The 12,411-nt window shown below is 38.2% G+C and overlaps 1 protein-coding gene across 5 annotated transcripts in view; it reads right to left on the bottom strand.

Annotated features, from left to right (window-relative positions):
- Positions 1-1,200: 1,200 nt before the first annotated feature.
- Positions 1,201-12,411, bottom strand: part of LARP4B (La ribonucleoprotein domain family member 4B) — a 43,552-nt gene continuing 32,341 nt past the window's right edge. For 4 of the 5 annotated variants that reach the window (XM_009278653.1, XM_009278651.2, XM_009278649.2 and 1 more), the window contains 4 exons: positions 9,484-9,648; positions 6,412-6,536; positions 5,631-5,742; positions 1,201-5,078 (listed from right to left, as the gene is read on the bottom strand). In XM_009278653.1, the coding sequence (XP_009276928.1) occupies positions 4,797-5,078; positions 5,631-5,742; positions 6,412-6,536; positions 9,484-9,648 (684 nt within the window). In that variant the 3' untranslated portion in view covers positions 1,201-4,796. The remainder of the gene's footprint in view (positions 5,079-5,630; positions 5,743-6,411; positions 6,537-9,483; positions 9,649-12,411) is intronic. The other variant, XM_009278650.2, reaches the window with a different exon arrangement.

Genomic DNA, 12,411 nt, shown 5'->3' with positions numbered 1-12,411 from the left:
AAAATGCAATGAGTCACAGTTTCTGTGACAGTAAGTAATCTCTGCATACTCAATTGCATGTAATCTTCTCATGCCCAAGAGGAAACGAAACAATTTGTTCAATATGAACATTGGTGCAGCCATCAAACATCACTTTGTACTGGGGAAAACTAACACAAAAGGGACACTGACCAATTTTGTTGCGTGAACAAATAAATCCCCGACACCTGCCAAAGCTGGGGTGGTCCTGAAGAGCCACACTAGGATTATGGCAACATTGCTGACAAATTTCTATGCATTTTTACATGTTAAGTAATAGAAAACTGAGTTCCAAGGGCAGAACAGGATACTCCGTGCTGAAGTGAAAACTGGTTGTCTCCAAGTACTTGTAATCCACATCACCACCAAAGCCTAATGTTTAACTGACTTTTCTAACATGGAGGAACTTGCAGTGTACACTGGTATTCCTGTGTTGCCCTACTCTGTTGAGCAGACAGTAGCGGGGAAATAAAGCAGCAAGCAGCCTAACCTGTCCAGAAGCTTACAGAACATCCAGCCTGAAGAATAATACTGCAATACTTCCAACATGCTTATGAAACACAGTAGTGGTTAATACTTCCATGCTTACGTCCATTGTTAAACTTGGTCAGATCTAGCTGAACGAGAGACAAACCTAAAAAAAAAGAAAAAGGGTTTCAAGTATTTCCAAAATAGATCTTTTACTTAAGAGGGAGGATATCCCAGAAACTCTTCTTTCCTAGAGGCATAACCAGGATAACCTCTAAAACCAGCCAAAGCCAAAAATAACCCCAGGACATCTCCAGATTCAAGAGCCATGCAACCAAAGCACTAACCCATACGTTAAAATCCATGTTTAAGACCAAGCCAACACTTTATGTAATAATTTGAGGAAACCACTATTGAAGATGATAACCTCTAGTAAACAAAACATCACATCAGCTTTTTTGTTTTTTAAAAAGTTAACCAGTCACAGGTACCTAATAGAGATAGATACTGCTGCCTTCAGCGTTACATTATAGGTGTTCTTGCTGCTGCTATATAGCCTTAGGTGATGGTTACAACAGCTGTGCTGAACAGTAAAGCAAGCAAAGATTTTTTTTTTCCCAAAATCAGAAATAAATAATTTCCAAAAATGGGAGCAAAAGACAGAAGGTAATGAAAAATACTGCTGAAGAAAGGTTTAATTAAAAAAATCAGGAATTCAACAGTGCCTAAATCTTTATTTTTCATAACCTACATATTTTTTTCAAATTAGACAGTTTTACATTTTATGACACAAAAGGAAACTTAAATTACTGATAGTTTACATGTAAGCTTGATTCCAGTCTTAATGGAAGAAGAACAAAAACAAAAACCCTCAAGAAGGCTCCCATATTACACTTCTATTTCATGAATTGGCAGCTGTTAGGTCTCCTTAGAAATCTTCGATTGTCTGCTGCTATTAGTGTAATAGGTTACAAAGCACATAAAAATCCCTAACTGTAGCTAGCTGAAGGAGATACAGAGATAGGTATGCACCATTACAGTCAGCTGTTGCTCGTGATACACTGCACCACACTCAAACAAGGGCCTTTCTATGCCAACTGCTGAAGTCTTTGAAGGATAACGCAGCAACGTTAAAAAATTTGCCGTTGTTCACACACAGATTCCTAAGTGGCAAATGACAGCGTCATGGCGGGGGACTGATCTGAAACAACATTCAGTTTTAAAAGCAACCTTTGTTTTTTTTTAAATTCCTGGAAGAAGAGTCTCAGATCCCATTTTGACTTGTTTTCAAAATGAAAAGCATCACCACACAGTCCTAGACGGTAAAATACCGATTTTAATTACCATATCCCTGAACCTTTAACTCAGCTACTGCTTTTGGGAGGTTTTTCATTTTAAAAGCCACATTTTAATCTCTCTATGTATCGTAGCAACAGTCTGCATGCAACTTCACAACTCTACTCCGAAAACTCCATTTTGTCACTGAGTGGGAAAAAAAAAAATCCCAAAGTAAAATGCAGTAAGGATAAGTTGTATATTACACAGCTATTTGGCATGTCACTTTTTTTCTTTTTAAAAAAAGCTATAAAAACCACATCAGAAGAAGGTTTAAACTTTCGATGCAACAGACTGTTGCTGGGTGAGCAGTAATTACAGTGTATTGACCTAGCACAAATGGCAGCAGAATACATTAGAACAGCACAACACATCCCACTGGTCTCAATATATCACCTTAGGTACCAGTTGAGTATTATGACTAGCTGTACACAGTCGCTGTAAGGAACCACTTGTGATTGTTTGCAGCTGGTAAGCCTTTCACTTGCAGCAGACAAACAAAATGAATCATACAGCTGGCCTAAACCATACACAACTCTAGCTACCATTTTCACTGCCACTGGGGAAAGGAGAAGCATATTAAAAATCCAATGACAGAACTAGTTGAGCAGTTTTGGTGACATTGTCCCAGTCCTATCTCCTCCCACAGCATTCGCAAAGTGCGCTTTTTAAACAAGAAAAATCAACAGGTTCCAGCATGCCCTATTTTGACCAATTCTGCAGCATACAACAGGCTGGATTTAAAAGGTCAACTAGTTACCAATTGATGCTTGCAATAGGAAATTTATCAGGAGTCAACTTCTATAGTTACTTTACAGTTCTGTGAATCATACACTAAGGAAAGCACTGATATTCTTGAAAGCAGACAAGTAAGCTTCAGTGTATATTTTTGTAGCAGTCTAAAGTTTTTTTCCAATTAAATTTGATTTTATTAATGACTTAAAATTACAGTTTGACTGCTGAAATTCACTATTTACATTGCAGAACACTTTTGAATTGGTTAAATCGCTTGTTTTTACAGGGTCTTAGGAAAACAGTTGAGGGCTTTCAAATAAGACTTTCGTTCCATTTCCCTTTTGCAGCCAAGAGGCAGAGTCAGTTCAGCACACCAGAATAAAATAAGAAAAAGAAAAAACAACAAATTAAAGTAATATTCAAACCACAACATTTAGTTTATCTACATCCAGCTCAACAGCAACATTTATAATATCAATAATTTTTATCAGATTTTTTCTTTAGGGTACCTTTTTATATGTTCTGATTATTTACAACTGTACAAGCAAAGCACACACTTCCAAGTGCACATATTTAATACAGTATTGACTATTTGCATTTACAGGTTTTTCAACAATCTGAAAAAGATCAACTGTTTAAGATCTTTAAGGTATATTACAAAAACTGCTGCTAGTTCCTGTACTACAGTATGTTTACCCAGTAAGACCAGTGACAATAGATACATACTGTAACTGAGTAATTCTGTATTCCACTCATGCTAACCCTCCACGGGGTCAGACCTCATTAACTCTAAGCTGTCTTGTACAAAAGTTAAGGCAAAGTCATTTTCAAGTTTAAATAAAATTCAAGTCTTTAAATATTGGATGGAAATAATTCTTTAAAAAAATCAGTTGTTTAAATAAACATTTTTGCGGAATAAACTGTACTGTCATAGTCAGCAGGAATGAGTTTTGTCTGAACTTCCTGCAGTTTAAACACTTAAAGAAAAACTTTAGGCATTTTAAAACAAAAATAATTTATATTCAACTTTATTAGAAACTTGCTAATTTAGTGCATCCTTGTCCTTCAGAAAGCGCATCACTTCTAAAGTAAGTAAGTGTGAGAAACCTCATCCCAGAGGTAAGTATCAGGGATCTCTTCCTCCACCACACAAAACAAACACCATTATCTCAGGTCTTGAAAAAAATTTAAATCCGTATGCCAATGCTTGCAGTTACAGGAAGACGTCAACACAAGGCTGACTAAGATATGAACTCTTTCAAAGAGCACTTGGGGCAGAGTTAAAAAAAAAAAGTCTAACACAGAGCACAGGGGTAACCAGAACGTACAGCGCTGACTCAGTTAACTCCCTTACAAGCACAGGGAAGCTAAGGTTATCACAAGAAGGCTACAGTGCTTTCTCCTGATAACATCCACTAACAGGCTTCACCACCATAGAGGCTCACAGACTTAATTCTTTCTATTCACAATGTGCTTTGTATTTGCAAATTATAACATCAGTTTTATTCTGGAGTGAGAAGATGGTTACTTGCTTGCAGTAAGTCAAAAAAGGAAGTATTTTAGAAAGACTGCTATGGTGCTCCCTAGGATTCATTTTGTGTGTGCAAAACATCAAAAAAAGATTAAATTTCTTAAAAACCACTAGAAACAACTACTCATTAACCTAAAAGTGCAAGTTCATTTGCTGACACTTAGTACAGCAGCCCAATAAAAAAAAAATCTTCAAGGTCACATACTAATTCGTAAAATGTATCTACTTCCTTGCACTCTACACACTAGCTGCCGTTATCAGTCTTTTGGACACTTTAGATATGTACTTGCAGACCAGTTTATTAAAAATATTGCAGCAGCACATTTCTGCTTAACAGTTTAGAAAAAACTCACTATACAGAGCTTGCACTCACACAGCCACAGAGAGGCTTAATAAAAAGTTGTTTTTTTTTTTTAAAGACAAATATTTTACATCTTGAAAAAAAATAATCACACTAAGCTTCACCTCCAATTAAGCACCAACCTAAATGTAAGGTTTAGAACAACTATCCAGAAATATCCAGAAAAATAGAATGTTTGTTCAAGAGGGGAAAAAAGTATTTCACAGAAAAATAACTTGCAGGCATTGTTATATGCCTAGTATCACTGCAAGCTCTTAACCAGCAACTCATTCTCAGGTATCTTAGTGGGAACATGGGTTTAATTTGTGGGAAGCAGACCTCTTTTCAAATCCCTCCCAGGTGTTAGTTTCACTGAGGAGATTTTGGAGGGGTATTCTGTTCTTTATTTAAGCGTTTGCCAACGGCTGGAGGGGACGATCTGCGTCCTGACTGTCTCCTCTGGTCTTTGGGTTGTCCAGGATGTGACTTTGCAGGAGGAGGTTCTCTGTTTTTCTCTATTGTTTCTGTGGGCTTTCTTTCTTCTTTCCCACATGCTACAGTGTTTGGCTTCTGTTCTTTCTGGGGTTGCAAGGTAGGAGGATCCTTAGTTGTTCTCTGGCAAATTTCTGCATAACTAGGTTTTCGCAGTTCCTGTGAAATCAAAAGCAAACAGGACAGCAGAGTTAAACAAAGCATCCTGAGAAAAAAATAATTTACTTTCATGAACAAAAAAGGTAAAGTCTTTGTCCCAAAAGACTGCTGCACTAAAATATGCAGATGAGGGCTTGAGTATGAAGTTTACAGAAACTGTACAGACAATAAGGCTCAAGACAGCATGCCAGAAAAATGGGGTACTGTGATAGGGCAAAATACTTCTGATTCAAGCAAACTCTAAAACAGCTGAAAGATGATGAATTAAAACTCTGGTTTAAATATCAACATATGCATTAAAGCTTCTACCTCAAGGATACTACCAAGAAAAGAATTCAGATAAAGAGCTATCATTCGCCGAGTTATCTTGAACACTTTTGCACTGTTAATTGCATAATTGTATCGTGCAAGTAATCATGAGGCCACCAACACGCAAATTTAAGGATGCTGGGCTCACACGATGAAGCAACACTGGGTAGCAACGGAAGCAATATTCTGTTAAATGCATCAAACTGGATCATTAAGAGAAAGTGAAGCAATAAGGTCACTTACTATGGCAGCCCCATTGACTTGTACCGATTTACATGCAGTACTGAGTGTGGAAGAAGAAAGCCTTTCTGTACTCTGTGTCTCTCTCTGCTGTTTATCCACAACCTTGGAGTCCCTGTAAGCATCCAGCAGGAAGCAAGGCTCATGAAAAGTGAAACTTCAGGATAGATGAATGATTTAATAATGGGTCTAAAACTTTATCTGAGTATGACTATAAGAAGTTATAGCTATAATTTGCCTAGCACATTATGACTAGCGTTGCATTTAAAAATGCTATCAAGTATTAGAAAAAGTATTCCTGTGGAACTTGATGCTACCTGTAATTTGTGACATTCTGATAGCATCTGGTTATTCAGTTATCTTACTCCTGTTACTCAAACACCTCGATTTGATTTGCAGGTTCCAAATAAAGTCTTACTGAAAACTTTCTTTATTGTATGGACAATGGTACTGCCCACAGGATCGTGGGTTTATTCTCTATGCTTCAAAGCTATCTAAATACACGACAGGTATTCATTAAACTTTTAAATACTTGCAGAGACTAAAACACAACACTGAACTTTTGTCTGCTGAATGACCATTGTGACTGAATCACTACTATGATATTGTTCAGAAATTAAGCTTTATTGCCTTTACTACAAGTACAATATACAACAAAATATTATTTCTTTCATTGATTAAGACTTTAATAGCTATTTACAGTGTTCCACCTAGTCTTCTGATGAGAGAAAATGCAAACGTGATTCAGAGCAGAATAATTATAGCCATGTAATTAAGTGCTTACTCAGAAGACTGGGATGGCGAAGGAGACCTTTCAAACGTCCTGGGCAATGTAGAAGAAACTGGCAACAACGGCTCTCGAGGAATTCCCGATGGAATAGTGTTTGTACTTGCATCCACATTAATGTTCTGGAGGAGGAAAAAGAGGCACAGAAGGGCAATCATAATATCCAATTAATATGGTCTGCCTGAAAATTAACACAATCAGGAAACAGTTTACAAGTTGACTTATAAGGGTAAATTAACTATAGGAAGATACAGAAGGATCTGATATATGTATTGTAGCAAATAAGTTTTTTCCTTTACAATTATTTAGAAACACAGACAAATAAATCACACGCTGTGGCTCTTTCCCAAAAAGTTGGAAGCTTAGTTCCCTTTGGGACATATCTGGATGACAAAATCACTTCTTTCAACCTGCGAATTTTGCACCTGCTGGTGACAAAAGTAGGCTTTGCACCCGTTCACATAACCATAGTTAGCCTATTAAGACAAAACTGTCCTAGAGCTATGCACCAAGAACTGTCTTCTTCATCATCTCAATAGCTGGTACTAAAAACCCCTAACCTTAAAAAAAAAAAAAATTTGAAGTTTTTGCAAACTAGAATAAGACTATCATTTATAAGAGTCCCTTTCTTATGCTATAGTGTGATTTGCTACCAAGCAAAAGAGGCTTTTTCCATAGCCCTCAGAAGATTCTGCTAGTGACAAGTGATACTGTGCTTGCAGATAAAGGCCAAATAGGTTCAAGATGCATGCATGAATTTAAATTGTCACAAAGTAAGAAAAGAGACAACTTTATCTTGAAAAATGTATTTCTGACATTTATAACCATTTTGTTTGTTTTAAAAAGTGCTATGTTCTTCGTATTGCTTCTGACCTGTCTGACCCTAGAACCAGAACAGATTCTGGTAAACAGAAGGGAGAGCAATGGGAGAACACAAGCACAGAAGGAACAAGATAGCCACCCCTTTCCCCCAGCCCAGCCACCATACGAAGGTCATAAAACGAGACTCCTGTGGTCACTGTTAGAAAGGAAAATGGTATTTGATGACACTGTTTAAAATCAGGCAGCATAGATTATTGCAGTAGATCTAAGCCTAGTTTTACTCAAAGTAAAAGTAAAACTGTAAAAGGTGGATGTTTAGAAATAAAAGAACAGCTTCTGTAGTTTTACTCGCTATAATAGTGTGTGCAAAGGCTTGAAATTGCAAGTTGCTGAGCATTCTGGCCCAAGTTCATCAAAACTTGTAGGTACATGGTTAAGTGTGAATAGCTGCAAGTCAAGCGGACGTGCAAGTGCTGTTCCTAGGCCAAAACACTCAGCCCCTGATCTGACAGCGCTGCAGTTTCCTAGTTAGAAAATGTGGGATGATTAACACCTGCCGTTCCCCAGAGCTACATCTAGAAGAGCATCACAAAGCAAAGAGCATAAAGATATGATGCTTGGATAACAACTGTTGGAAATTATACAACCTAAGTTCACTCAGCTTCTGTACACTGGACTTGCCCATCTATAAAACAAGAGTAGCGCTGTGTAACTCTACTTCAGCACTTCGTAACTCCACATCAGGTGACATGAAAAAAAATGTTGAGATCAAGGTGAAAAGCAGCCTGTATACATTGGCAAGATTCTAACATTACTCAAACACCTTTGTAGTAGAACACAATCGCTCTTTGGACCCAGTTGCTGTTATCTTATTCCTTATTAATGCCTACAAGGAAAGACAGCGCAATCCCTTTCTTCCACACAATGGTACACACTAACTCATACAAGCCAGAAAAAGAAATTGGGAAATCAAAGGAAGCTTTTTAATGTGACAGTGCAGCAGCACTATCATAAAACCACAGTGCCTGACTGATATTAAGACTGCCTCTACAGGGGACAAGTGCAAGTTCTTTACAGTAAGTACAGTGCAAAGCAAGTACTAGATTTGTAATGGGAGGAGCAATGGGTTTTCAGCTGCAGTATCAATAGTAAGTGCTGGAATATGATAGTCAAAAAACACTTCAGAAATAATAGAGGTAAAATACTTTAAAAATAGATAGATCTGGGTCAAGAACAGACTACAATCTGGAGTACTGGCTGACAGCAAGTTAAACACTGCTCTTATCATGGCACTGTCCTGCACATTCCCCCCTAAATGTGACCCTGGAATATAGTTGTCACTGTTACCACTTGCAGGAGACAGAATAGATGGCTTGTCTGCGCAATCACTGCTTTGGGTGCAGGCTGCCCTGCCACTTTCTCTTTCCTTTACCAACAAATACCCTCCCTACCCACCCCTGATACATGGGCACCAAAGAAAACACTTCTGCAATAGACTAGTTTTAGGGACGAGACACGAGAGATTTTGGTGTTTCATCAGGTGGCTTTGCACTGCTATATCCAGGGGTTAACGTCTTCAGTTGTGGTACAGCTAGAAAAACACAAGTTAAATTAGAGCTAGCAGAAAAAGCCAATATAGACTTCCATAGCCTAGACTATTCCATAGTGCACAGGGTTATATGAGTCTTCATGGAGGAGAACATACTGTCACTCACAGATGGCATGGTAGAGACAGTTCTAAGAATGAAATCTATGAACAGCTACTGAACATTAATTTTCAACTGCATCTCTACTACATCTAGAAAGCAGTGGTTGCCAAGTCATTCTGGTATATTTTTTCTTTCCAAGCAATATGACAAGACAATGCTGTCACTTTAAAGTGTTTTATATACAACTGGGAAGTATGACTTTCAAACAGGAGGAAAATTTATCACATATTTTTCACCTGAGTCTATCAAAAAGCCTGAGGCAATTATGAACAGCAAAGAGCATATTTTCTAATCTCTACTATTAACATCTACTTATACTGGTGCTCATATTCCACACCATTTCAAAGTGAATACCCAACAAATTCTAAGATATAAGTGAAGGCGGCAGCAGCGCATCATTTGACAGCTGTTTCTTAAAAGCATTTCTTATGACCCATGTAGAACCACAAGTTTTTTCTATGTATAAGCCACCAAATCTGAAAACAAGAGGTATGCAATTCTTTGTTTTCCCAACAAAAAATGAACACTGGCTACTCACTCTTTCTTTTGACGTTCCTATTACCACATTGGACAGTCTGTTTTCAAAAAGGTCTTCGGTTTTTAAATTGCCAGCAGCCCCGGGTAACGGAGGAAAGCTAGATAAACCCAATTCAAAGCTAGGAGATGGAGGTTTTGGGGGTGGTGGAGACTGTGTTTGGCCTCTCTGGAATAGAAATAACATGTTGAGGTTACCGCACTGGATGACAGAAAAGAAAGACATGGGACTCTAAACTGTATTTTGCATTTGATTTATATCTGTGAAGCCCTGGAGAGGCCTCCCCCATCCCGCCTCCCAAGAAAACCACACAGTACCGAGGAGTAGATGCTTTCATTTTCCACTGTTGCCCTTAATATATTTAACTATTATTTAAATGGGATGGCATAAGCAGCCTTAAAAGTTTCATATGCATAAGCTTTAGTGATACTGGTATAGTAAGAAAAGTCTTCTCACTGACCCTTCCTTCAGGATGGACACTTACACTGACACAGAAAGGAAAACAGACTGGTTTAGATATCATGATGTAGTGAAAATATAAAGCCCATTTATGTGCAGTTGATAACATTCTAAATGTAAGACAGGAGTCAACAAGAATCTTAGATCACGTTCAGATACATTAAGAAATGGCAAAACAGCATGCCTTGCATGTAGCGTAGACAACAGCAATTTTCATCTAACTAATATGAATTTATATGGTCACTTCGTAAAAATGCAAAGATAAATATCAAACCTATTTTTGAAACAGGGAGAATTTTTCTAACTAGATCTAAGAAGAAAAACAATGTCCCAGGCAAAAAAAGTCAATGGGCTAAATACAGCTACTTTGCACTACAGACAGCAGTTCAGGAGTTAAGAGTACCACAGTTTAAGATCACTTGTGAGGACTGCTTGTAAGGATTTGTAAAGCTAAATTCTATTTACACTGAAAAAATAAAATTCCTCTTTGTAATATGCTGTAACTGAAGTTACCCATTAACTTCATCTATATCATGTAAACAAAGAAGTAACTGTTTCATGACTGTGCTCAGGCCTGTGCTAAGATGATATCTGCTGCAGAATACCAAATGGAAAGCAATCTTTGAGACGATTCCTACTTTGAAAAGGAAAATACTTATGGCTATGTAGCCAAGATGGTCTGAATGTGAGAACAGTGCTTCTGCACAGAAAGGTGTTGCATTACTTACTGTTTTTTCCCCTTCTTTCTCATGAAGAGCAACAGATACAAAACTACCCTCGAGGTCTTTTCACAAACTGTAGTTTATGTCAAAAGAAGTGTGTGTCGAGAGGGAAGTAGGGAAAGAATAAATACAGAGGCAAGAACAACTGCAACTCCTAGGACTGCTATTGACCCAGCATTACCCCCCAGAACACGGTTTAAGAGCGCTACAACAATGGGGGCTGCAAACCTTCAAAAATAGAAGTCAGATGACCTGTCAAAGGGTCACGGAGAGAGACTACACTTTAGCCAGCTCAAACTGCAAGAAGAACAACCTGAACAACCTTTTTTTTTAGAACAGTTCTTCAAATCACAGCACTTAAGTTTTCTTAAAGGGGACTGAAGTGCTGCAACAGAAAATATTTATTACAAACATTAAGTTATACAGATGAGTCCTAAAAAAACCCCCCCAAAACCACAGAGAGACAAGTAACACTAACATCTTAAATTAGTGAGACCAGGGAGGACTTAAATGGATTTTAAGCTGCCAACTGCATAAAATTTCTCAAGTCATGACAAGTTGAGTAATTGGCTTATGTCTATAACCTCAGATAGAGCATGAACCTTTTTGATCCGTTTGTTTCTCATGCAAGCATGCATACTCTCTATAATTTTTCCATTAAAAAAAATAAAAATAAGTCATTACTCCATTCAAATACAACTGGTTGTAGTGGTGTCCTATGTACACTATCTCATCACTACAGCATGGCACAAGAAATAGGATCCTGGATTCAATTATTTCCAGTCTAAAGGGGTCATTTAATCTTCACTTCAGAGTACGCTCCTTCCCAGTGCACACAGTTGTGGGTGTGCAGCAGCTCTCACCTCTGTTCAAGTTGCATCACTGGACAGTACAGACTAAAGATTCATGGGCCAGAAGAAACTAGAAGGAACCTGGCTGCACAGGCTGCAGTTAAAGCCTGGTGCTGAGAGAAGGGAACCGTGGGTCTCCAAAGAAATCATATCTACCAGTTTCACTTTCAAAGTTAAAATAACCTTTAAAGTCAACTGAGTCAGAAGAGCCTCTCCACCCAGTAAGTGTCCAAGGTAATCCTTTCACTCCAGCCACTCACTTATACGCCTAACCTATACCACTTCCTTGTTCTTTCAAAGACAGAAAAAAATGTTGATAGGAAAACGTCAATCTAAAAATTCAAGCAGCTTTGAAAGGGCAAAAGAAAGAAGTATTGAGAATCCTACTTGTAATCTGATCTCACTGAGCTTTGAGAAGTTTAGAAGAACTAAAAGCAACCAAAGGGAAGGAACCACTTGTTTTATGCTTTCCAAACCTTGATGCTCCTTTATCCAAGTCCCTTAAGGCTACTCAACAGCAGGAGCCACAAATACACAAATGCAATGATTCCAGACCTTTAAGAAAGTGTTATGGCTCATGCAGTGGGGTTACTTTGCAATTGTAACATGAATAAGGAAATAATCTGGTTCAACATGCCATGTGTGGCAAAAATGAATTGCAGAGAAGTGTCTGGTTTTAGCAAATCAAACCTTAAGTCCTACAAAAAAATTACTTTTTTTTTTCTTCTACACAATGCCTGGTCCAGCCTTTTCAAGGAGCCTTTTTCAAGGCTCCCTTTTGGAGCCGCACCCTACCGTCCCTGAGGCAGACGCAGCAGATGGAGGCTCCACGAGAAGCAGAGGATCCCCTGCCTTCTTGCCACCAGGTAGAAAGAGGGGACCTAAGCGACGGGGGGGAA

This window comes from Aptenodytes forsteri, unplaced genomic scaffold (genome assembly GCF_000699145.1).
Source record: "Aptenodytes forsteri isolate BGI_AS27 unplaced genomic scaffold, ASM69914v1 Scaffold257, whole genome shotgun sequence".
Lineage (NCBI taxonomy): Eukaryota > Metazoa > Chordata > Aves > Sphenisciformes > Spheniscidae > Aptenodytes > Aptenodytes forsteri.
The sequence above is the reverse complement of the archived record's forward strand: the minus strand, read 5'-3'. Positions and strand labels throughout refer to the sequence as shown.